Source organism: Dromiciops gliroides, chromosome 4 (genome assembly GCF_019393635.1).
Source record: "Dromiciops gliroides isolate mDroGli1 chromosome 4, mDroGli1.pri, whole genome shotgun sequence".
NCBI lineage: Eukaryota > Metazoa > Chordata > Mammalia > Microbiotheria > Microbiotheriidae > Dromiciops > Dromiciops gliroides.
In genome coordinates, this window is record NC_057864.1 from 35,230,381 (window position 1) to 35,257,080 (window position 26,700).

General features: G+C 43.1%; 1 protein-coding gene across 4 annotated transcripts in view; it reads right to left on the reverse strand.

Annotated features, from left to right (window-relative positions):
• The window catches only part of RPAP2 (RNA polymerase II associated protein 2), an 80,399-nt gene that overhangs the window by 27,545 nt on the left and 26,154 nt on the right, over positions 1–26,700 (reverse strand). For 3 of the 4 annotated variants that reach the window (XR_006352821.1, XR_006352820.1, XM_043964799.1), the window contains exons 10-11: positions 24,397–24,477; positions 17,949–18,017 (exon numbers count right to left, since the gene is read on the reverse strand). Coding sequence is in view for 2 of the 4 variants with exons in the window: in XM_043964799.1 (XP_043820734.1) it covers positions 17,949–18,017; positions 24,397–24,477 (150 nt within the window). In the remaining 2 variants the exon portion in view is untranslated. Of the gene's footprint in view, positions 1–3,658; positions 3,895–17,948; positions 18,018–24,396; positions 24,478–26,700 lie in introns of those variants that run through there. The other variant, XM_043964800.1, reaches the window with a different exon arrangement.

Consider the following 26,700-nt stretch of genomic DNA (forward strand, 5'->3'; position numbering starts at 1 on the left):
TTTTTTTTCTCTCTCTTTTCTTCTCCCCCCTCTCTTTGGTGTGCAGGACTCTTCCTCTTTACTTCTCCTTGAAATCAGAACCTCAGCTCAATAGCATCTCATGCATGAGGCCTTCCCTTACCCTCCCGCCTGCCTCCCCACTGCTCCTCAGTGCCCCCAAATTCCTGTGTGTTTATTTTGCATAGACTTTCGTATGTCTTGGACAATCTATTAATGACTAATCTTTTGGGCCTTCAATTAGAATGTTCTGCAAGATTATCAGTAAAGCCTGAAAAACTCTGGGAAATATACATTTCTGAACTGATCCCCACATTCGAATGTGAAGTCTTCTGGTAAAGCCTAATCTGTAAGGATATGAAACCTCCCCCATTACAGAACATGGCTATTATGACCCCCTGACTCTCATATAATAGATGTTCCATCCCCTCTCTGCCCCCCAGACTATTCCCTGGCATTTATGGGCTGTTTCTTTGAGCTCTGCAGCACTAAAAACAACTGTGGCAGAGCCGCACTGCCCTGTGAGCAGAGAAGGGCAGTATTAGAAGGGCTGGACAGCTCTGGGGAGCACACCTGCCGTGCCTTGGGCAGGTCAGGGCTCACCTCTGCTGACAATCAGCTGCCAGCTACCATAGATAAGAAACTGGGGCAGATTACCATCCTTAGTTCAAAGAAAAAGTTATCAATGAGAGCCTTATTACTCCAAGCCTTTCATCACAAACGAGGCAAAAAATCAGGAAGTGAAAAGAGAATAAACATCGTCGGGAGAACAAACTTTTTTCATTTCCTTAAATGTGATTCCGCTAATAGAAGAGAAATCCAATGTAGAACGCCAGGGTCATAGAGGTGGGAGCTGCCTTGTCAGGGACAAAAAGAATGCCCCAAAGTGGCAAACCAAAATATCTGTGGGCCGGTGAGGACTTTTATAAACAAGGTGGGTTTGTTGTCTGGCAGAGTAAGAGTCTAGCAGATCACGTATCTGCTGCCTCTGCTAGTAGTTTCACTCCTTCTTGCCAACATCTATTTTCACCAGACTGAGGTGCTGCTAACAATCACTTATTTCATCATTTAAAAAACTCCAAAATCTGTGTATTTCATCTCAGATGACTGAGGCCGCAGCAGGGAGAGAACGAGGTTGGGGCCACTCCTTGGTGGCGCCAGTGCCTGGTCTCCTGCAGTTTTCCCATTCCCATTACCTGACCCACTTCTTTGCTAAACTTTTCTCCATTCATCTCCTCCCTGACCATGCTAGCAGAGTTATGCCTCTGGCAAGGATGGGCCCCCAAATACTTTTGATAACTGGGTCTTAATTCTCTTTTAATGTCCCAGTCTCTTTTGGTTTCCAGCCCTGTTGACAGCAATGTGCCCTTGTCTTTTGGATGCAGCAGCGACCCTCCCCATGAGAAATCTTTTTTTAGTAAAGTTCGTTACTGAACCAAAGCTAAGGTGGTATTTTCCCAAGTTGTTTCTCACGCTAAATAAAAACACAGCATCCTAGGTCTGTGACCTTGACTAAGTTACTTAACATCCCCGTGCTCCAGTTTCCTCATCTGTCAAACTGGGGGTGGCCTTTAAGGTTTCTTCCAGCTGTAAGCCAATGATCCTTCATACTGCGGTAGAAGTGCCCCAGAGCTCCTCTAGTTCACCCTCTATTTTATGGATGAAGAACAGGAGGCCCCAGAGGTGAGGGTCTTACTGAGAGTTACCATCAGCTCAGCTGGCAGGGAACCGATATCCCGACTCCAAAGCCAGCGCCTTTCCCATGACTACACGCACTAAACACATCCTCTGTTCTTGTGAGCCCTTAGGGTGTGTGCTTTGGGTCTTCTGGATGTTAGATAATGGAGACGGCATCGGGTACAGAAAGAGCTTGAGACTGGCAAGAACCTAGACTGAATGGTTGATGCTCACCAGGCGTGTTTGCTTCTCTGGGTCTCAGTTTCCTTGTCTGTAAAGTGGAAGTAACAGGGTGATTGTGAGGATTGTTGGTGGTGGTTGTTTGCCCTTTAAATGAGATAATGGGCACACAAAGGCTTTGGAAACCTTGAAGCACAAAAGACATGTTGGCCGTGACCATCATCACACTGACATTCAAGTGCTGGTACATAGAATGGTATGCCTGACGTTTTCATTTTTAAAATGTTTCATCGATGACTTTTGTCGTTATACCACAGACACTGTTGGACAAAGATCCCCAAATCCCCTCCAGACTGAATCCTCCCTTGTAATCAAAGAAAATAGTTAAGCAAACATTTGATACAACGACCACATCTGGCAATTAGCCCAGTGGTTTGTCCTGTTAGCTCCCAGCCTCCCTGCTGTGACAGGGAGCTTGGCTTCTTTTTAGCAGTATTTTCATTTACTTTGTTGTAGTCACTGTGACTTTTCTTTTGGTTCTACTTAATGCTCCCTTCATCAGTTCACACACATCTTTCTATCTACCATAGCCTCCCCACCTCCTCATCTTCAACCTCTTCTCTACCGGTTGCTTCCCACTGCCTCAAACACGACCAAAATGAAAACTACTCATCCTTAAAACATCTTCCCTAGACACCATCATTCCCTCGAGCTGCCACACTCTCTTCCCTCTCTCAGCCAAATCCTTTGAAAAAGCTCACTATTGTCTCCTCTCTGGGACAGGGAAAACTAAATGTGTGGTCGCCTCACCTGTCCCCGGTGTGGGGAAAGCTAGCTAGGATTTATTTATAAATTAGAAGCTTCAGCAACAGTTTAGGCATGAAACATTTATTAAGGTATATCAGAGGTTAGCAAAGAGAAAGCACATGTCTCTGAAAGAATAGGAAAGCCTAGCTAAGATCTACTAGAGAGAGAGAGAGAGAGAGAGAGAGAGAGAGAGAGAGAGAGAGAGAGAGAGAGAGAGAGAGAACTGCCTCCATTTAGCAGAGCCACACCCCAAGAGAAAGATCCTGTGTCTCTGTGAGCAGAAGCTCCCTGCGGGACAGGAAGAGAGGCAGTCCCCATGCACAGCTCCAAGCTAATTGGCTGGTAGCATTCAAATTCATTGACTGACATGACTTGAAGGTGGTCGGTAACTTCCAGATGCTGGATTGACCTTAGAAAGGTCAACCCATGCTCTCTCAGCAGGGGAGCCCCTGGTAATAATATTCTCACACTCCCCTTGTGCTTCATTAAGAAACAGGGTTTCCTTAAATGAAGCAATAACATTACATATACTTATGACTAACAATGTCAAGGGAATGAAAAAAGAGAAAAAAATAAAGGGGGCACTCCCCTTTAGTAGGTGGATATTACAAACAAAGAAAAACTAAAGGGGGCACTCCCCATTGGGAGGTGAATATTACAAATAGGGTATGCAATGGGAAAAGGGAAACAGGAAAATGCCCATTTGAGTCTTTGGAAGTCTTTTCTTGGGATGATTCTCGGGATGTCCTCTTGGTATAAAGTCTTTCAGGAGTGGATGCCTGAGTGGATGATGAGTTAGAAAGTCTCAGCTGGAGAGTTTCGGGTGTGGCTGTAAAGTCTCTCAGGTGTTTCTGGCGATGATATTCTCACATCTTACTCTTCAAGCCTCTGCAATTTGACTTCTGACATCATCACAAGTGAAATTGCTCTCTCCAAGGCTACCAATGAATTCAATGGCCAAATCATCTGGTCTTTCTCAAACCTTATCCCTTTTCTTTGGATAACACTGATAGCCACTCTTTCCTCGAGTGTTTGGGACACTGGTCACTAGCAGCAGCACTACTGGGTCACTGGGTAATAGCTTAAATTGGACCAGTACATATCTCCACCAAGAGGGCACGAATGCACCCGCTTTCCCACAGCTCCTCCAGCATTTGTCACTTTCCTTTTCTGTCCATGTTGCCAATCTGATGGATGTGAAGGGGGACCTCAGAGATGCTCTCATCTGCGTTTCTATACTTATCAATGATTGAGAATATTTTTTTCATTATGGTTCGTTTATCCCCTCTTCAATTCTCGCCCACATTGCTCTCCTAATCCTAATTGTTCTTCCTGCCTCTTCTAGTTCTTGCTACATACCCACTTATGCCAAAGTAACTCCTTAAACACAGATCTGACCGTGACTTCCCTATTCAACCCCAATGGCTTTCTCCTGCCTCTTGGACCAAATATCTGCTTAGCTTTGAAAGCCCTTCACAAACTGAACCCCCCCCCCCCAGGTCCAGCTCACAAGTGCCTTCTCTACTCCTCTTCTATTGCAATCTGTCTCCCATGCCTGCATTTGCACTAACTGTCCCACATGTCTGCAATGCATTCCCTCTTTACCAGTGCCTCACAGGATCCCTCTCTTTTTTGAAAATACAACTCAAGTATCATCTTTAGTCTCAAGCCTTTCCTGATCTACCCCTTCCCCCACTACTAGTGCCCTTCCTTCCAAACTATCTTGTGCTTAACTAAGATATTTTAAATATAACATATACTTTGTGAATATATATATATACACACACACACATATATATGCCTTTATTCACTTTATATCTGTGATATATTTACTTATATATGCACTTGTCTCCCCTATTAGAGAGTAGAGATTGTTTGATTCTTTGTACTTCTATTCCCAGAACCTGGTACACAGTAGACACAATGTTTGTTGCTTATCAAGTGATAGAAACAACTATTTAAAAACATGCTCCAAATCTTTAAGAGAAATGCAAATTAAAACTACTCTAAGGTTTCATTGTATACCCTATGGCAAAAGATGGCAAAAAACAGGGGAAGTCAGTATTAGGAAGGATTTGGAGAGGGAGACACTAATACATTGTTTGCGGAAGTGTGACTTTGTCCAACTGCTCTGGATATCAATTTGGAATTATGCAAGTGACTGAACCGTCCATATTCTTTGACACTGCATTTCTAGGCAGATTCTCCCAGAACAAAGAAAAAGCCAAAAATCCGTTACACATCCAAACATTCATAATAGTATTATTCTTAGTAATAGCAAAATACTGTAGGGAAAGTGGGTGACGATCATTGGCAAATGGCAGACTTGAGAATCCTGCACATGATCTTCATCCTTCTTGACCTCTTTGTACCATCCTCTCTCTTCCTGGGTTTTCATTAGACTTCTCTCTCCTAGTGTTCTTCCTCCCTGTCTGCTGCTTCTTGGTCTCATTTGCCAGATCATGGTCTATATCCTTTCCCCTGTGGCTATACCCAAAAGCTCTTTTTTAGACCCTCTTCTATATGTTCTTTCACTAGGTGATTTCATTAGCTCTGACGTGCTTAGTCTAAGCAGATGACTCTCAGATCCATCTATCTATTTATCTGTCCCTAGTCACTCTCCTCAGTTCTAGTCCTCCCTATCTTCTGATTTTTTTTTTTAAATAGGTGAAGAAACAGGTCCCTCAAGGAAATCACTAGTCCAATGTCAGTATTAGAATCTGGATTCTAGAACCTTGGCTCCTACTCCAGTGCTCTTGAAAAAACTCTTATTATTTATTTCAAAAATGCATTTAAAATGCTTTGAGTCCCAAATTCTCTCACTCTTTCCTGCCCCTCTCCTACCCACTGAGGTAAGAAATACGATATCAATTATACATGTGGAATCACGCAAGATATATTCTCATGTTAGTTATGCTGCCAAAAAAGGGATAAAAAAGAAAGTGCAGAAATGATGCTTCAATCTGTACTCAGACTCCACCAGTTCTCTCATAAATCTTTTGAAATTGTCTTGGATAGTTATATTGATCATAACAGCAGAGTTATTTACAGTGTTACTGTAGCTGTGGACAATGTTCTCCTGGTTTTTTTTTTTCACCTCACTTTGCATCAGTTCATCTAAGTCTTCCCAGGTTTTTCTGAAACTATCCTGCTCATCATTTTTTTTTTCCACAGCACAATAGTATTACACCATGACCACATACCAAATCTTGCTCAGCCATTCCCCAACTGATGGGCATCTCCTCAATTTCCAATTCTTTGTCACTACAAAAAGAACTGCTCTACATACTTTTGTACACATAGGTCTTTTGATCTCTTTGGGATACAGATTTTACAGCCCTTTGGGCATAGTTCCAAATTGTTGTCCAGAATGGTTGTGCCACTTCACAACTCTACCAACAATGCATTGGTGTCTCAATTTTTCCATATCCCCTCCAACATTTATTGTTTTCCTTTTCTGTCATATTAGCTGATCTGATAGTTGTGAGGTGGACATTCAGAATCATTTTAATTTGCATTTCTCTAACATTACTGGTTTAGAGCATTTTCCCATATGACTATAGACAGCTTTGATTTCCTCTTCTGAAAATTGCCTGTTCATATCCTTTGACCATTATGAATTGGGGAATGACTCATATTTTAAGAAATTTGATTAAAATGACTCAAATATATTTGAGAAATGAAGTCTTTATCAGAGAAATATTATCAATCAAAGTTATCCATTTTAATTCCTGTGATCCTCTCAATCGGTCATATATTCTTCCCTTATTCATAGATCTGACCAGTACAATTTTCTGTGCTCCCCTAATTTGCTTATGATATCACTTTTTGTCTTAATCATGTACCCATTTTGACCTGATTGTGGTATATAGTGTGAGATGCTGATCTATGCCTAGTTTCTGCCAAACTGCTTTCCATTTTCTCAGCAATTTTTGTCAAATACTGAGTTCTTGTCTCAAAATCTTGGATCTTTGAGTTTATCAAACACTAGATTGCTATGATCATTTTCTAATGCTTTTTTTTTTTTTTTAAGTGAGGCAACTGGGGTTAAGTGACTTGCCTAGGGTCACACAGCTAGTGAGTGTTAAGTGTCTGAGGTCGGATTTGAAGTAAGGTCCTCCTGACTCCAGGGCCGGTGTTCTATCCACTGCGCCACCTAGCTGCCCCTCTAATGCTCTTTCAAAGTGTTTATGGTCTCATCTTCTGTCAAGAGAGTATCCTGGTCACATTTGTGCATGCATGTACACATACATTTATATATGTCTTTAGTTTATTAGTCAGTGCTTACATATAAAAGCGAGGTCTTTTGGGGAGGAATCCCTGAATATGCCACAGGTGATCATCATGGTGGGAGAATTTTCTTCACCAAACTGCTAATCTAAGTGGAAATCTGGAATCCTGAATGAACATTAAAAGAGATGGCAGGGGCGGCTAGGTGGCGCAGTGGTTAGAGCACCGGCCCTGGAGTCGGGAGCACCTGAGTTCAAATCCAGCCTCAGACACTTAACACTTACTAGCTGTGTGACCCTGGGCAAGTCACTTAACCCCAATTGCCTCACTTAAAAAAAAAAAAAAGAACTCAAAAAAAAAAAAAAAGAGATGGCAGAGGTCCTCAGGCTCTAGTGAGAATTTCTGTTATTCTACTCTAAAGAGGAAAGTTAAAAATAAGAGGTGGAAAGACTACCTGGTGATGAAGTCAGCTCATCTAGGCTGTCCCAGTGGCTGCTCTATTACATAGTTTTAAAGAACACTTTGCTGAGTCCATTTCAAAGCCATTATCTAGAAAACACAACTAAGATAAAAGAAAAACTCTGATTGCAAAAGACACTGTTGGCCAAATCCACCAACATGTTTTTCTTAAAACAGATGGCTTATGCTCTGACAGTGTTTGCATTTAATGCATTAAAGATTACCTATTAATAAGGAAGCAGGGATGCTTTCCACTGATATTTCTAATTATAAAAGAAACAAGTTCTTTGTAACTCACTTTATGATGATAAACTGCAGTGAGGTTTATTTAAAGGGTGGGCCTGATGTGACTTTAAAATTTTATATCTAAATCCTGTTTGTGATAGGCCTTTAGAGAGAGTTGACAGAAAAACATGCTTTATTTCCATAACTGCCACTATGAAGCAACATTTCTCAGATTCATGGTACCCAATCTTTTTCCTCTGCGATCCTTACTCAGACACAATAAGGCTGTGAGACTCAATCAGTGAGCATGTAATAAGTACCTAGGATGTACCTGGGGATACAAACCCCAAAGGAAGACAGTCCCTGCTCTTATGAAACTTACCTTTCTGTTGGGGTACTACAACACAATAAGGAAAAACTAATAGGAGTGGTATCCATTTCTAAAACTTGACGAGATTCACGTGTAGAAATGACTCTCACAGTACAAAAATGGACATTTGACTTTGAGGCCTTCCTCTCCACCATCCCAGGGAGCAGGTGGTGACTGCAGCCTCTCAGCTGAGATGGCACATCTCTGGGCCACTACCATAGGTGGGAAATGCCATCACGCAACTGGGGCAGGACTTGGAGCAGACGTCCCCACTCCTACCCCAGGGAGAGATGGATGGTTAGAGAATTCCATTCTAAGAATCCTTTATGATCTTTAGTGGACCCTCAATGATCCTTATTTGGGTCACTCTCCAAGCTCATGTTTCAGACAGACTGATGCTAAACCCTTAGACATTTAGGGCACCAAACAACTTGGTGTGAAATAGATAGAGCTAGCTAGCTAGACGAAGAGACATATCTCTCTATATATCTATTTCAATAATCTACAAACACAATATTTCACGCCTAGTTGTTTCATGCCCTAAATATATAAATGTACAATACACAGATGTATATCTATTACATGTTGTATGTATGTGCACAAAAATATATGCACATGTTTATACATGTGTATAACATACGCACACACCATCTTTTGCCTTTCTTTGTATCCCCAGCACTCAGCACCGTGCCTGCTGCACAGTTGGTGTTTCATCAATGCTCGTCGACTTACTAATTAGTTCCTCTCAAGCCGCCTCTCTCCCATTACGTGCATGAGAACACTGAGGCCCAGAGAGGTTGTGACTGGCCAGGGTAGCTGCCAGAGGCAGCTCCTCAACTCTTCATCCTCAGTGCTTGGCACTGTGCCACTCAAACCACAAAACTGGACCACTCCAGTATGATGAGGTGGTAACCCTCCTGAATACCCAAAGTCCCCCATCCCAGTGGTGCTGTCATCATAGAACTCAGAGTCAGAGAGGTTTGCAGAAGCCAACTAGTGCTGCCCCATACTTGAACTTGAATCCCTGCTACAAGGGACTCAGCTTGGCTCCTCTTCTAGGGAGTTGCTACTGCTGATGCCACAGAGCAAAGAAAGGGGGCAAGTGGGTCTTCCTCCTTCCCCTCCCAGCACCCTCTTGCCAGGGAGTAGTAACAGCAGCCAGGGTCACGTAGGTCATAGTCACAAGATACTTAATGTGTGTGGTTTTGGTTTTTGTTTTGCTCTCTGTCAAACGAAGCAACATTTACACACGAGAGAGCTATGTAGAAGAACCTCCCTGAAGACTGATGGCTTTTCTCCTAGTAACTCAACCCACGGTGTATGGAACACATTATACCAGGCACATCTTTGTTATAAGGTTTTCAAGCATATACTATTGCTCACTGAAGAATTAACTAAAACTTTTCCGAGGACTTTAGCCAAGTTATTGCCAGTGCTTTGTCTACTCTCCCCTCTAGCTTAGATCTGAACACGCATTCATTAAAACCCACTAGCCGCAAGGTACCGAGCGTACAAAAACAGAAACGAGAGTCCCTGACCTTATATTCTACCCAGGGAAACCAAGAAATACATGGGTATGTAAAGACAAGACAAGCTGAGGACTGAGAGAATAACTAACAAGTGGGGAAGGCTTACAGGAGGAAGCACCAGAACAGCTCCTTAATGGAAATCAGGCATTCTGGGAGGTGGGAGTTTGGCTGGAATGAGGACTTCTGAGGGGTCAAGTGCAGTCACTCCAGAGAGGCAGGCTGGCCTCAGATTGGGAAGCCATGGAACTTTTGTCTTAGAGGACACGGGAGTGATATTGTGAGTTTAGCTTCCATTTTTAAAACATCTTGTTGAGGAGGGAATAAAAAGTCAAAAATAAATGACTTTTTGGGGGCAGCTAGGTGGCACAGTGGATAAAGCACCAGCCCTGGATTCAGGAGGACCTGAGTTCAAATCCAGTTCAGACACATAACACTTACTAGCTGTGTGACCCTGGGCAAGTCATTTAACCCTCATTGTGCCCCGCCCCCCTCCCCAAAACCCGCTTTTTTTAGGACAAAAAAGAATGTTTTAACAAACACCAAGACATTGTTTTTTCCCCCTTGGTAAATACGTGCACTAGCCAGTAGCAAATGTCTAAACATCAAACACAACCAGAGATGAAATATTTAAATTTCATTTCAGAATATCTCCTGAATCACCATGTGACAGTCCCACAAGAGGTTCCCATTTGCTTCCCCTCTTAAACTGTAAAAATAATCAAACATCTCTTATTGTGTCCCTCAGTGGTCCAAAGTCTTTTCCCCACTTTGGAACCATCTTTAGTCTCATATTGAACCAATCTAAAGAAACCAAATTTCATCTGTGTATATTCTTTTGTTTTTAAGTGAGGCAGTTGGGGTAAGTGACTTGCCCAGGGTCACACAGCTAGTAAGTGTCAAGTGTCTGAGGCCGGATTTGAACTCAGGTACTCCTGACTCCAGGGCTGGTGCTCTATCCACTGTGCCATCTAGCTGCCCCTGTGTATATTCTTGATAAAGTAATGTAATACACAGAATTCTATGGCAAACAAAACTGAAGATTTGCACAAACAAAAATCCCATCTCTGTGTGCTATTGACTCTATAGTGGTGAGTAATTCAAAATGTGTGTCAGATCCCACAGGAAAGTTCTTTCTGCCTACGACCCCAATAGCCTAAGATGCTGACCTGAAGGCCCAAGCGCCAGAGTAAAGGCCCCAAATGAAATCAGGACAGACAGATTCAAGTCTGAGAATCACTTGCTTTTAGAGCAGAACACAGAAAGGGACAGAATGGGATTCCTGCCTGGGACCCCTCTGACTGAAGTTGCGTGCTTCTGTCACAATGCATATATTTTAAAAACCACCCCAACTGGGGGCAGCTAGGTGGCACAGTGGATAAAGCACCAGTCCTGGATTCAGGAAGACCTGAGTTCAAATGCAGCCTCAGACACTTGACACTTACTAGCTGTGTGATCCTGGGCAAGCCACTTAACCCTCATTACCCTGCAAAAATAAAAAATAAAAAAAACCCAAAACCAAAAACCACCCCAACTATCAAATTATCCAAACAGGAACACCTATGGCCATATTTAAAGAGGTGTAAATATGGCAACACCTTAAGAGAAAGGATGCAGACGATGACTTCTAAGGATTTGGCTCTTCCTCTTTCGCAGTAGGGTGAGTCACCATTTCACTTAAGAGTCCGCCAGGGTGAGGCTTTACAAAGGGGCTGCCAAGGGAACATGCCTTAGTCAGACCCCTCCTTTCGTGCCTGGTGACTCTCGAGGGGTAATTCTCCAGAGTCTCTCTGTAGCCGTTTACCTAAAGTGGCTGCACGTGTCCGCTGATGGCTTTTGTTTGGTGATCACGGCCATGTCAGACTTGTTTAATTACCACTTCCCAAGGCTTACACGCGACTCCCTAAACAGCTAAGGCAGTTCCAAAGCTTTTAGAGGGAATACACCATTGCACGGGCCTTGCCCATGAAGTGGACCACAGTTCACTGGAACCAGCCAGTTCAAATAAACAAAATGGAAACAGACATTTCTAGCAAACTCTCTTGAAAGCTTTCCATTAGAGTCTATCAGGGGTATAAGCTGAGAACAGCAAGTGTCCATGTTGGAGTGGCCCGTGTCTCTTCTTCCCTTTTAGTCTTTCCTAGTAATGATGAATAGGTCTTTTTCTGCTTCATTTGATAGCTAGAAATCCCCATGAAAAGCAACATGAGTCTCCCTCTGACTTCCTCCTGAGCTTACCTGACCCTTCCTGGAATGTACAACTAATGGCAACCTACCAGAATTCAAGGGAGTGGCCTCTTGGCCAAGGTTCTCCAATTGAATTTGGGGAGAATGAATACATTTAAGGTAGAAACGCTCCTCAACTTCTAGCCCTGCTGGTAATTTGTGTTTATATTGCTCGGCCAATTCCAAACGTATGCAGCACTTAAGAGCCGGCTTACAGCACACGTGTAAACTTCTACTGGTCACTGGGCTTGCCAATATCCTCCCGCAAAGCTTACCCCTGGCTCTGAGCTTCAGTCCCTCTTCTTAGGGCCCCTCTGCGCTAGGCCAGCACCAGCTTTGCTCTCGAGGGGTCCTTGGGTTGGAGGTTCATGGTAACGAAAGAGAAATTTTAAAAAATGTTCTGAGGAATCTGATTGCTTTAAAGAGTAATACTCATTCTGTATGCATGTTCCTGTATGTGAAAAACCAGTCTCTTTGTGTTGAAAGATGCTTTGAAGTGGCTGATCCTGCTCTCCAAACGCTTATTCTCCCTCACATACACTCATGAAACACTGCCAGTGCCTGGTACATCATGAGCTCTTACTAAATGCTTGTTGAGTGACTATGTAAAAGGGTAAAAGGCAAGACAAACAAAAACAAGCAGCGCCTGCTACCTGGGAACATACTCTACTGGGGGGGATGATAATAGGACAGAGTAGCAAATGCACTTTTATGAAGCGGCACAGAGCACGAGGATGTGAGAGAAGAACTTACTTTGGGCAATTTGGTGCTTTGTGCTGACTTTTCCCACTGTGGGCTCCCACCCTGGTGCTGGAGACAAGACAGCTCAAAGCCAAGACCTTTGGTTTCTGTGTGACAGCCCAACAACTTGCTCTCTGAGGGCTGTGCACTTCCTACAGGGAGATGTGCTGTGAGAGAAAGGAGGCAGGGAAATAAGACCAGCTCTCGTGACTACTTTGACTGACCAACACTTCCAAGCCTCAGGATGTGGAAGTGACCCTGGCTGTGCTGGTGAAGTACAAGTAGGGGGAGGGCCTCCAGGATGGGCCACGCACTATACTGCATGCTTGCAGTCTGAGGACTGGCCACACGTGACGATGATCACACTCACGTTAGCCTTGGAGCCAGAAAGACCTGAATTCAAGTCCTCCAACACTTCCTAGGTGTGTGACCTGAGGATGAGACATCAGGATATTGACCTCAGTTTCCTCATCTCTACAATGGGGCCGATAATAGCACCTCCCCCCCAGGATGATTGTGAGGATCAAGTGTCCTCTTTGAAAAGTGCTTTGCAAACCTTCAGGCGCTCCACAAATGCTGGCTGTTGTTATTAAGTTGAAGAATGGCTGCGTTTAGGGTAGATGGAGGTAGCATTTATGCCAGTGAGCCTGAAGGAGGTGCCCTTAGCACAGGGGGATCACTGCTCTAGTTGGTGGTGGCAGCCGTTGGGTTCTTCTTCCAGAGCACTGCCCCCTCCCCTTCTGTCACACTGTTTCTTTGGAAAAGCGCTTCAATGTCAACACTTTGAAGGGCAGAAGCTTTTCCAGGAACGCACCATCTGCTAATGGGCATTCTTGATGACCTGAGTACCTGGATCAAGAACCCCTCTACGCCATGCTCAGCTCTCAGACTAGGGCCCATGGCCTCTTTTATACCCTAACCTGTAAAATCCTCCACCCAACTTCAGACGCCCAGCAGCAGAGTCACGTGTCTTGGAGACCCCCCCACCCCCACCCCGGCCACCCTGGAATCCAGCACACCTATGCCATCCCACTGTCCCTCTGCTTGTAGAGGGACCCTTGGTTCCCTGGCTCATCCCTACTGGTCTGGCCCACTTGCCCACTCTGATTTCACTTGACTACACAGGTCACCTCTATCCCATGGCTGGCACCTTTAATGAACCCCTAGAGTCCTTGGTCCTCCCAACTTTCTTGCCTCCCAACCCATGAATCCTCTTCTCTGACTAGCCAGTGTCTGGCTTCTCTATTCCTGAGCGTAGCTGGAGAGAAATCATGAAATCATGCTGACTTTACCCATCACACATCTAGAAATTCCGAAAGCTCAAGCCTGACTACATCATGCCTCTGCTCAAGAAACTTCAGAGACTCCCTGTTACTTCTAAGATCCATTACAGCCCCGGGCACAGGTGGAATAGAGGGGGCCCATGGGATACAGCCTGGGGGAGATGAAAATCAGAAGGGGGTGAAAACCCAGTCCAAGGGTTCAGGAGAGAGTGGGTGGTGAGGAAGGGGAGCTTGGGATAGTGAGAGCTTTTTTCAAAAAACTGTGTGAAGGGAAGGGAGGAGATGGGAGAAGAGCTTGAGAGGGGAGAGCTTGGGGGGATCTGAGCACACTTGCAAGCAGAAAGAAAGGACTTTCATCTCACCTCACCCCGCCAATCAACTTACTCTTTTGATTTCAATCCTCTCAAATCTACTCCACCTACATCAATGGCTGGTCTTAGAGCTCAGAAACTCAGAACGAGCCAGTCTTTTCGTAACTCCTTTACAATCTGATTTCCAATTCTCAAAATTATACATAAATTGCTTTTTCAGAAGAAACCCATCACTTTCTTTTTCTTTTCTTTTTTTTAGGGCAATGGGGGTTAAGTGACTTGCCCAGGGTCACACAGCTAGTAAGTGTCAAGTGTCTGATGCCGGATTTGAACTCAGGTCCTCCTGAATCCAGGACCGGTACTTTATCCACTGCTCCACCTAGCTGTCTGCCCCCCCCCCCCATCACCTTCTAAAAGCCAAGTCCAAGTCCCTTCCTTCTTTTGTAGCTCTTGACATGGCTGACTCTTTACCTGGAGGAGAGTCTTCTCTGCAGCTTTAGACACGCCACATTCTCCTACTTCTCCAGCCCGTCTTTCTTGGTCTCCTTGGCTGTCACCTCTCCCTCTCTGCCACTCCTCCTTGTGGGACACCTCATGAAGGACCTGTCCTTGATCCTCTTTGCTTCTCTCTTTACCCTCTTTCCCTACTTGGTCCCATGGCTCTGACTGCTACCTCTAGGTAGATGACTTCTGTTGTCAACTCCAGACCAGCAAGTCCAGCTGCTTAGAGGACATTTCTCCTTGGATGTGTCATCAGCACCTCAAAGTCAACATATCCCCAAACTCAAGCAATGAGATTTCCCTTAAACTTGCTTTTCTTTCTAACTCCTCTCTTTCTGTCTGTTGCTCCACCCTCCACCCTGTCTTCCATTGTTACCTTTGTATTATTTACAGCCTACAAGTTTTCGTTGGCTTGCTCTTCTCTTTTACTCTTCTCATCGCCAATTGGTTGCCAAGTCTTGTGAATTAAATCTTTTTGACTCCTTTCTCTCTAATCCCAACACAAACCCCTTCATCCAGGCCATTTCACCCCCTGCCTGGACTACTTTAATAGCTTACTAATTGATATCTTTGTCTCCAGGATCTCTCCCTCTCCTTTACATCCTTGATAATATTCTTAAAGCATAGATCTGTGCTACATACTTAATAAGTGCTCACTGATTGATTCTTCCCTACCTCCCTTATCTCTCATATCCAAGTAATTACCAAGACATTTGAATGTCACCTGTGCAAATCTCTTAACTTCACTTCCCAAGGCGACTTTACCACATGTCCCTGTTGAAACAGTCCAACCTATTTTTCCATCACTACTCTTTTTTCCTCTAATCTGTTCTCCAAATTGCTTCCATAATATTTCTTATTAATAGAACTAGTCACACACTTATATAAACATATCTGCATGCACTGTTATATGTGTACATAAAAATAGCTATATATGTATTTATGTACACATGCATGCATGTGTGTGAGACATTGGCCACAGAAAGTGAGCTAGGCCCAGCACTGAAGAGAAGGAAGAGACTGTATTGGATTGCTCTTCAGAGTAAAGTTGCCCAGTATTTTTACTAACAAACCCCATCCTTTTTTGTTTGTTTGTTTTTTGTTTTTTTGAGGGGCAATTGGGGTTAAGTGACTTGCCCAGGGTCACACAGCTAGTAAGTGTTAAATGTCTGAGGCCGGATTTGAACTCAGGTTTTTCTGAATCCAGGGCCGGTGCTCTATCCACTGCGCCATCTAGCTGCCCCCAAACCCCATCCTTTAAACAATGACGTTCTGGGTGACACTACAACGCTGCAAATCTCAGAAAGCAATGCCCTCCTAAGAATCAAAATGGTGAGTAGGTTGAAGCGTGTCATTAATGAGGCCTTCCATGCTAGCAATGGCATAAGAGAGATCACCCAAAAGTTGTACTCAAAGGGGTCAGTGACCACCTCTATTTTCCATAATGAAGATCACAGCAGATTTGTGCCAGACCATCATGGGCACCTCTTGGCCAGGTCCCCCTGATAAAGTCACCAGTGATGATCTGTGCAAATGATATCTTAGATGCTGAAAAACTCCTGCCTGCTCACTCAAGACCCAGATCAACCGGCCTTTGGGTTCACTGATTCAACAAGTTCCAAGTCTTCCTGTACTATCACCTAATACGCATCTCTCAAAAAGCTGCTATTTTTGTGAGCCAATGGTTCTTGAAAAAAAGTTTTCTTACACCTGCACTTAACTCTAAACTTAAGGAAGGAACTAGGACTTAGAAGATCTATTGAAGATTTCAATATGTCTTTTACCACCTGCATTTTCTCTAATAAACTCAGCTGCAATGGTCTGAAAGAGGAATGGTGTACCGGCATCACACTGCTTATAAGACAACCAGACTATGCTTAAGAAAAGATCCTTTCAGTTACCGACTTTCAAGAAAGCAAGATTCTGAAATTACTGTGGTGTTGGGGTCTCCAATTTGGCAGGAAAATGCTATTTTTCCTTTAATGCAATTAAATTAGTTCAGTACAGTTAAAATAGTGCTTACATAGGCATCAGAGAGGACAGGTGAGCAAAGACACTAATATTTTTGTTAGTAACCAAAATATTCACAAATTTCATGAAATGTGAGGAACTCTGAAAAATTCATAAGATCTGTTTCACAAATTACCAAGTCAACTGGAAGCCTGAATGGTAAAAATGACAAAAGATTTGTTCTTATGGTTGATAAAAAATTTATATCATGGCCTTAAGTAAAGTTACTTTCTGTGTTCTGATTTAATGAATCAGATGAGCAGTAGGTGGGCAGTGTGACCCAGACAGGGCCGGCTCGCTGAAGCCTGTGCTAATAATGCCCCTGGTACAGTCTTTCTTGGGACAGTGAAGCCAGAACAATGTGTCAGACTGAGGCAATATCAAAGGAAGCACAGGCAGGGCTGGGCACGGCTCGTGTTGGCCCACGACACTCCTTGACTTGGCAATGGCTGCTAAGTACTTTTATGTCCTACAGGCTTCAGTGACCCAACAAGCCCCAGAGCAGCCGCAGCAGCAGTGTGGTAATAAATGGTCCCTGAAATAAGATTTTTGCAATTTTGTAATTCAAGCTGAAAAACACACGAAGATTACTTGATGGTTTTAACCCTATTGAAAGGCTCAGCCTGAGAACCCACCAGTGATTTCTTAAAAGGCGAATCCATGTTAAATGTTTTATGTGGGCTTGTGTAGCAGGATTGTTTTTATTTCTTTTAAGTGCACTGAACTTTAAAATTTCATATTAACTGGGGAAAATAGGGTCTACAGGGAGTTTTGGGATGCCATTAATGATAAAATATGTGGAAGAAAAGTGAAATCTTATCAGCTAGGGGAGTACGTCAGAGATACCTAAACGACGAGGCTTTTGGGATGACCACTAAAATGTTTTCATTCAATACTAAATTCACATTGATAGCCTTGCCTTTCATCTTCCCAATTTCCAGAACTTTCCTATTTCAAAAAGGACTAACTGAAATAGTCTTTGCTGCAAATTCTGCGGAATGAAGATTTTTAAAAATGCAAAAAGAAAGTGATTAGGATATATATGTATGTATATATACACACACACGTATATGTACACATGTATATATACATATATATACACACATACCCATATATACATGTATACATGCATGTGTGTACACACACACAAATTATAGATCACTTAAGAAAGTATTCTTCACACCATACAAAGCAGGGTACAGAGAAAAGGTAGAACCTTTACAATTCCGTTTGGAAAGATAATTAACAGCATTTTCTTTTCAAACAAAATTCTTCAAAAGCTGCTTGGCTTTTGGACACCAACACTGAAGCACCCCCCCCCAACACACACACATATGTATATATGTATGCACATACACATTAGCTATAGAACATTATTTAGAATTTAAAAACAACGTGTACTTACAACGATAATAATACAATAGCAATTAGGGTCCATTCTGCAGGCTTGTGAATGATATTTTTATTTGTCAGCCTGAAAAAGAGTGAGAGACAGGAAGAAAAAATCAAAGGGAAGGCACCAGAGACATCATCTAGTTCACCCCCACACCGTTCCCTCGCCCTCGGCCAGACCTTTCCCCACCCCAGAGTCATCAGGCTCCAAAAGTTCCTTAATAGAGCAGTCTCCATCTACTTCGAATGCCATCAGACCAGGATGAAGTGGAGCGAAGTCAGGCCTTCCTCGTTCTGGACGCAGCATGTATTAATGCAAGGCTAGCTCTGAAGCTTTTTCAGTAGCCATGGGATGACACTAATATTCCATACTGGGCCTTGACAGTAGAGGAACACAGGACTTGCCAGTGAATTCTGGGTTGTGAAAAAGTTAACTCTCTATTATTTCCAGATGAGACACGATGTATAGTAATATGAATAAAACAAAAGCCAGGTTTTGTAAAGAAGGGTGTGCTTGGCATTTGTTAAAGAAAAGGGTTTACGGACCTAGGGTGGTATATAGTAGTAGACAGATGGTATGCAAGGGGCAGCTAGATGGCCGAGTGGATAGAGCATCAGGTCTGGAGTCAGGAAGACTCCTCTTCCTGAGTTCAAATCTTGTCCTCAGACACTTACTGGGTGACTCTGGGCAAGTCACTTCACCCTGCTTGCCTCAAGTTTCTTCATGTGTAAAATGAGCTGGAGAAGGAAGTGGCAAACCCCTCCAGTATCTTTGCCAAAAAACCCCCCAATGGGGTCATGAAGAGTTGAACATGACAGCAAAATGACCAAAGATGGTATACGGTTTTCATTTGGTAAATACAAGTTCAAATAAAATAACAATCTCGCTCTGTTTTTACACAAATAATACTGATGTTGAACAGAGATGGGAGCCAGAAATGGTGTGGAAAACACATGGTCCCCCCCCCCCCCACCTTTTTTTGACAGGACAAGCCAAAGAAGCCTTGCCCAGCCCTCAGCAGAAGTGTTAAGGAATTCTGGAGGAAACAACACGGGCAACAGGAGCTCTCGAGGCAGCAAAGAGGGGACGATGGCTAAAAAGATTGCTGAGACTGTCGGACCAGATCTTCATCCAAGAAAATCTCATCAAAACCACCTAACACCAAGCTTCACCCCGAGCACTCTGCGTTTGGAAAGCCCTTCTCACCCACTTGCATTTCTGAGAAGGTCTTTGAACCCTCAATCATTGTTGCTCTGTGGATTCTCCAACAGCTCCCTTAGGATTGATCACTACTCTGGGAATACTGCCAGGGGACTGGCCCAGTAAAGTGAAGTCGCACGTCTTGTTTGGGGTCACCGTGGGAATGATTACGAAGCACTTGCTTCCTTTTCCAAGAGCCCCAAAGTCCCAATTCTTCAACAGACCCTTTTACTCCAAGCAGTTTAACTGTAAGATCAGGCAGACACAGCCATAAATATAATACCCACAGTGTGGTGTTCTAAAAGAACTGGCAACTCTAGTGTCTAAATATAAGACGATGACCCATTTCCAGCAAATCACAGTTAGAAGGAACCAGAGAAACCATCTTGAGCATCAGTTCTTGGCCTTTTTTGGTTTTAGTTCTCTTTGGTGATAGTCTAATTAAGCCTAAGGACCCCTTATCTGGTAGGATTTTTAACTGAATAAAATAAAGTACACAGGATTACAAAGGAAATCAATTATATGAAAATAAAGATGTGATTTTTTTCCTGTCCAAGTGCCCAGATTCCAGTTTTAAGAACCCCAATCTAGTCCAGCCTATGGCTGACTAGGAATTCTCTCAATACCTGAAAAGATTCAGCGATGGGGACATTACCACCCAGGGCAGCTCATTGGCTTTGGACTAACTCTCATTTTTTAATTCATTTCCCCAATAACTGGCTTCACCTTGCCTCTCTGTAACTGCACCCAGCTCTGCTCTGGAGCCAATGAAATGCCTGAAGAGTCTTTCCTAGGCTAATGGAGCCTGGCCCCCTCAAAGATCATCATATGCACTCCAGTCCCTTCATTCTCTTGGTTGCTATGTTCTGGATGCATTCCTGCTTCCCAGTTTCTTCCCTAAAGGAATCTGTTCAAGTGTGGGCAAGTAACAGAAAAGGACTTTGTGTGTGTTTGTTATAGATGCTGTGCTGATAGCAGTTTAAAAAGAAACAAACAAAAGTATCCAGAGGTTTAAATGGGCAGAATAAATGACAAAAACAGGTAAGCACAGCTCCTTTCCTTGTTCTTAAAAGCCCCAAAAGACTTTTAAAAATAATTTTAAGATTACATAAATGGTCAAGATGCAGCACTTTCAGTGCGTGTGGGCAAATTGTTTAACTTTCCCTTCGCTGTACCAACGTTACTTAATTTAATGGTTATTAAATGATTAGATTAGTTGCATTCTATCATTCAATAAATGAAGGTGTAGAATTTGAAATAAATAGCTGAAAAGTACAAGTACTGTTAGCTCTGAAATACAATTATGATTGCTAAAAATATCTTTAAAAAAAAATCTAAATGTTTTTTGTCCTGCAACTAAACCAAATTAGAAAAATGCCTTGATGAATCCTGATGACAGCAACAAACATTACTAAGAACCTTCTGATGGAAACACTGTGACAGGTAAATCACATGTAAACTTCCAGTTAATCGGCTGTGCTGAAATCTAGCAGAAAAGACAGCTCTGACCCACTGGGGAAAAGGCTCCTCAAAGAACACAGAAAGCAGCTTCAGGCTTATGCTGTACAAGGTCTCTCTATTGATCTGAGCTCTAGAAGCAAAGGGTCTTGTACTCGAATGGAGAAATACGGTTGTTGGTGTCAATGAACTCTTCCCCAGTGCCACTATTGATTGGCAAGGTCTCAACACTTGTCAATGTTATCAATCTGTTACTTGCAAAGAAGTCAGCCTAGAAACAGATAGAAACGTCTGTGGCAGGGCTGACTTCCAGAAGGAGATGAGTTTGGAACACCCCAAAGTCAGTTAGCAGGCTAGATCCAGCACAATTTTCCAAAAAAATAAAATAAAACGAGTCATTTTAAACAATTCCAACTAAATTACCAGGTGAAAGGTCCTTTGTAGTAAACAATCAAGGCAATCACTTTTAGGGACTAGCTGGTCTGTTTACACGAAGGTCTCAGAAGAAAAATTTCCCCAAAACATTTTAAAACAGGTTAGTTCCTGGTAAGAGACACTGCTGACTCATTTTTTACCTTGTTTTTTACCCAAATTAAATAATTTGCAACTCAAATGGAAGGGACTGACCTGTTAGAAAAGAAAGAAAAGGGCTGCTTTCACTATATAATGTTGGTATCACAGGAGCAGGAGCAGGAAGAGGAGATGGGGGAGCAGCAGCAGATGTGTTTCAGACTCTGTACCAAGACCTGATGAGCTACACTGAGGTCTCCGTTACTGCACTTACTAGATGGGCTGACTGTCAGGTGGGACTCCTCCAGGCTGTGAAGAGTTCAGAAGCCAGGGGCACTCCCTATAGACCACTGAGTTAGGACATCCCTCACATCTGGAGACAACTATTCTAGAACCATTTATGCTTCTTCTCAACCAAAGATATTCATGAAAATATAAATATATTCTTTAATAAACGTATCTCCTGTAGAAAGGCCATGAAAAACGAGGTGCCGATTCAAAACAAGAATTTAAATCATTTCCTAGTTAATTTTAATATGTCTCCCTTCCCATTTCCTCCTCTCATCTGAGGCCTTTTGCTATATATAGCTTGGGAATGCAATTCCATCTTGATCGTCCCCTTTTCTTCACACATGCCCCTGTGGAACTGCCCATGCAATGGCCACCACTCTGCTTAAAACAAGCTTACGGGCCCTTGGCGCACATCACATCTTCCAGCTCACTACCTGGACTCGGGCCTTCCCACTGTGGCGCTCAGATCCGCTGAAAACCTAAGTTTCATTTTTACTCTAATTTTGCTAAGATTTGCTAATAGTCCAATTGGCTTCTACTGGCAGCCTCTGGGAAACCATCTTAAATGCAGCTGAGCACAGAGACCAGAGCACAAAAACAGTTAAGCACCCGACTCTTCTCCAAGGACGGACATTTAAAGGAACAGCAATGACTCTGCTTCCTACCCAAGAAAACAGCCGGGATCGCAAATCTAGACCATCAGAGCAGGAGCCACTGGCCTCCAGTAGCACTTAATCTGTATCACACAATGGGCACTGACTTCCTCCCATACTAAGTGGCTCAGTGGATGGAGCCTCAGACATGGAGTCTGGAAGCCCCGATTTCAAATCCCGCCTCAGTGACCCTGGGCAAGTCATTCCACTCTTCTTAGCCTCATTTTCCTCCTCTATAAAACGGGGCAACAGCGCCTTCCCCACAGGGGAATATATATAAAGGGCTTTGCAAACCTATAAAAATGTGAGTTGTTAGAGCACGTCTTCATTACTGTTTGTGTGAAACTCGTGTCCCCAGTTAGAAGGTAGCCTCGAGGACAAGAACTTTGTTTTGTACTTTAAGAAATATTTCTCTCCACTCCATCCCCAACAATGCCTGACATTTGCTGACAACCAAAGATTTGATAGCCAGAGGGCCTGGATATCCATTTTTTCTTTAGTTTCGAGTAATTCCATGATAAAACTAAGCAAAACGGAATATATCAGGAAAATAGAATCTCAGAGGATAACACGGGGCCATCCCCAGTGTCTTGTGCAGTTTTAAGGCCTTTTCCTTACTTAGAGAGGGTTGAGAGGGAGGGGAGCTTCATCTTCCTGAGGAGATGAAAGCAACTAAGTCTATAAGAAAAACCAAAACCCTAGGTTGGGAACACGGAACCCAGGGCTCTAGCTTGAGACCCTAAGAAGGAAGAACCGCTCGGCCAAGAAGCAGTGGCCTAGAGGGGTGGAAGGAGCCCTCCACGGCTGGACGTGGCTGCCGAACTGATTTGTTTTTCTTGACTACAGTTATTTGTTATGAGGAAGGGCTCTGGGGCGGAGGGGATGTGGGGAGTAAGGGTTAGCAGGAAGTGCACAGACGTTCAGAAGCAAACACAAACAGGGACATTTTGTCACCACCTTTGAATACACTTCAAAATGCCATGGTAACAGAAGTTCATGGTTCCATATATTGGACCGTCTATGTTTGCTGATGGTTCTGTTCCTCGAGGGCAGGGACAGTCTATCTCTTTCTCGTCTCAGTGTCCCCAGAACCAAGCACTGGACCTCATGCCCACAAGGCAGATACTTCACAACTACTGACTGTATCACACTTGGGGTCAGGAAGCTCAGAGTTAGACTAAACTCACCAGATATGTGCCCCTGGGCAAATCACCTCACCTCTCTCAGGCTCAGCCTCCTCAAATTTAAAGGGAGATACAGCACCTCCCTCATGGGGTTGTGGGGAGCAAATAAAAAGAACACATAAAGCCCTTTGCAAACGGTCAAGTGCTAAATAAAAAAGCTAGTTTTTGTTATTATTATTTTAATAACTGAAAGACAGGTTGGGGCCAAATCATGTTGGTCCTGAAAGGTTCAACAAAGCTCAGGCTTTATTTGGATGAGAACCATTCAATGGTCGCGAATAAGAGGGTGACACAGATCATAAAAGGAAGCTGATCTTGCAGAGAAGGAAAAAGAGAGGCTCAGAGAGAGTGAGATGGACCCAGGTCACACAGGTGATGAGGAGCTGAGCTGGAATTCAAAGTGAAGCCCCCAGGCCCCCAAGCCTGTTTTCAGTCTACATGATGCCGGGCTATGCCATAAAACAGTTACAATGGCAGGAGCAGACAGACACTGGGCTTTGAAGAGCAAAACCATCTAGATCGGTTGTCTGTCAAAGAGGAGGAAGACCTGAACTGGGGGCGGTGACAGCGGGAAAAGACAGGAGGGGACAGATGCAAGGGATATCATGAAGACAGAAACAAAAAGAAGACTCGGAGACTGAAGAGATACATGTGGGGGGAGGGAAAAGAATCAAGGATGACACTGAGGTTTCTGACCTGGGTGACTGGCTGTGGTATTCCTGACCAAAGTCAGGAGGAAGAAGAGATTCGGGAGGGCAGGAGGTGAAGCTGCTCAATTGAGGAAGGCCCTCCTCTACAATGGGGGGTCTTAGTGCTTCCCTCTAGGGGTGAGGCATCCTATAAATGTGAGACATGGTCACAGGGTTCCATTCTCATGAGGATTCCTTTAGTCACCAAGCCTCACTTCTCGGGGTGGCGCGGAAATCTCAATTTCCAGCCAATCGCCAAATGTTTTCTTTACAAACCACAATTCCTTCTAAGCCATTGATTATAAAAGTTTAGTAGCATATGCACCATCATTATTCATAATTATGGCAAGCAATGCAATATCAGGGTGTGGTTGGGTGGTTCTTGGGGTTTTTTTTGAGGGGGGGGATCTTTAATGTCTACATTAAGAGTAAGGTCAAAGTAAGGGAAAAGAACTTTGTTATATTTTATACTAACCTGAAAGTCTGGACAAGATGTTTTAGTTCAGTGTAGATATCACTCAATGTAACCTGAAGAGGACCCAAAATTCCAGGCAATCTGAAAATAGTAACAAAAATGCTTCAATTGCTTTCTTTTAAAAATATTTTCTTGGGCAGCTAGGTGGCGCAGTGGATAAAGCTCTGGCCCTGGATTCAGGAGGACCTGAGTTCAAATCCAGTTTCAGACACTTGACACTTAGTAGCTGTGTGACCCTGGGCAAGTCACTTAACCCTCATTGCCCCACCCCAGCCCCAAAATTCTTAATTCTAGATATACTTCTGGAATTTCTGAGTAGAATGAGTCTATTCCTATTTTATCTGCAGGTAATTCTAGAATGTTCCCAGAATACTTTGATGATTTAACTGAGACATATGGCAATGTTTAGATTCTGTGACTAGTGAGGTAAGTCACTGGGACGTGGCTGGCTGTGACAAGCCAATCTGCTTTCCAGGAGGCTGACAAAGTGATCCTAGAAGGAGAAAGGGAGGCCAGAGGCCATATGGCTGCGACTTGGCACAGTCTGACAGTGTTTCTCATTCCTTTACTTCCAGTTTTGAGTGAAGGAAGATCAGGGTATAGGAGGTACACATGAGAGAAGTAGAAAACAAAGTCAAAGGAGGAACTGGTTTTGAAAGCATCAGGTCTCCTAGGGACACGGTTCCTCTCATGCCCATTGCCCTGGCTGCCAGCCTGCCTTCCATCTTCTCTTCTTTCTCTCCCCAGTTCTCATTTTAAACTCCCATCATTTGCTAATGACATCCTAGTATGGCTCATTCTTCTACAATTCTGTTGCAGAGAAAATTTAAGAGGAACAGAATTCCTTCAATGAAATAAATGCCTACATAGTTCTAGTTTTAGAATCAGTGATTTTCATTAACCAAGATACAACTGAACTGCAACTACAAAGTGATGGGCCCTGGAAAATGGTGGAAGGAAGCTATACCATATTATTTCCATTTAATTAGACAGAGAAAGTCTACACTGAAGTAGAGGTTTAAAGAAAAATGGCTGGTTGGCACTGACAAATGTTTTTCCCTATGCATATAAACAGGAGATTTGGGATTTTTTTTTTTTTGGTGGGGCAATGAGGGTTAAGTGACTTGCCCAGGGTCACACAGCTAGTACATGTCAAGTGTCTGGGGCCAGATTTGAACTAAGGTCCTCCTGAATCCAGGGCCGGTGCTTTTATTCACTGTGCCACCTAGCTGCTCCCTGATTTGGACTCTTTCTGAAAACAGTACTTGAAAATAAATTTACATATATGCAGAAAAGTATATTTACTATTTAACTAACTCATAGACTCCCCTCACCAAGGGTTCCTTGCAACAATGAAATCATGGCTCTGGTCCTCCTCCAATACTGACCAACCCTACCCTCTAATTCCCCCCCCAACACCCCCAATCATTGAATTTAAATATCAAAATGAGAGACCTTCTTCCCAACAAATTATGTGTGCAATGTCAAGTAAAAAATGAAGATCAGATAAACAAGACAATTTCAGTTTTCACTTGGAAACAATTTTTAAAAGTCAAATAATAGCATTCTCCAACTACATTTATAAAACTTCCTTTGCTTTATACAAAGGTGGCTTAAAAGTCTAACAATACTCAAAAGTAAGTATGCCTGAATTCTACACAGCCCAAGCACCAGGAGTTCTCTGTATAAACATCAGACCAAAACCAAGTCCTTCCCAAAAATCCTAGGCCCCAAAGTACTTTTTTTGCATAACTCTGTGTGAAGTACAAAAATGAGGGTTGGATGGTTTTTTGAAAGTGACTGGTTAAAAAAAAAAAAAAAAAGTGACTGGTTGACAGCTGTCATCACAGCTCCAGAAAGGTGATTCACTCATGAGCTTCTTTTGGAAGAGAAGCCAAGGCAGCCCCAACATCCAAAGCTATCTATGATAAATAAGGAATCTTAAGGGCTACTGACTGGGCTAATTCCAAGGACAATAAATATTTTCCTTTAGGGGAAGCTAGAAATAGTGGAAAGAGCAAATTGCATGATTTCTAAGGTCTCCTGTACTAAAACTACACTTGTAAGACTCTAAGGAAAAAGGAAAACTTGCAACTCAAGATTCCACTGTTGACCATAACCTAGCTCTCTGTATGTATATGTTATCAACTGACGAAAACAATTAATATTCAGTTTTTATAGTAATTTTTTAACAAGCACACTTGAGAAATTTACGTATAACATGTCTACCACAGATCAGTGTTTGAATGGGAATAACTTCAAATTCAGGAGTCACAGATCCTAAAATCTAAGCTATTTTATTTT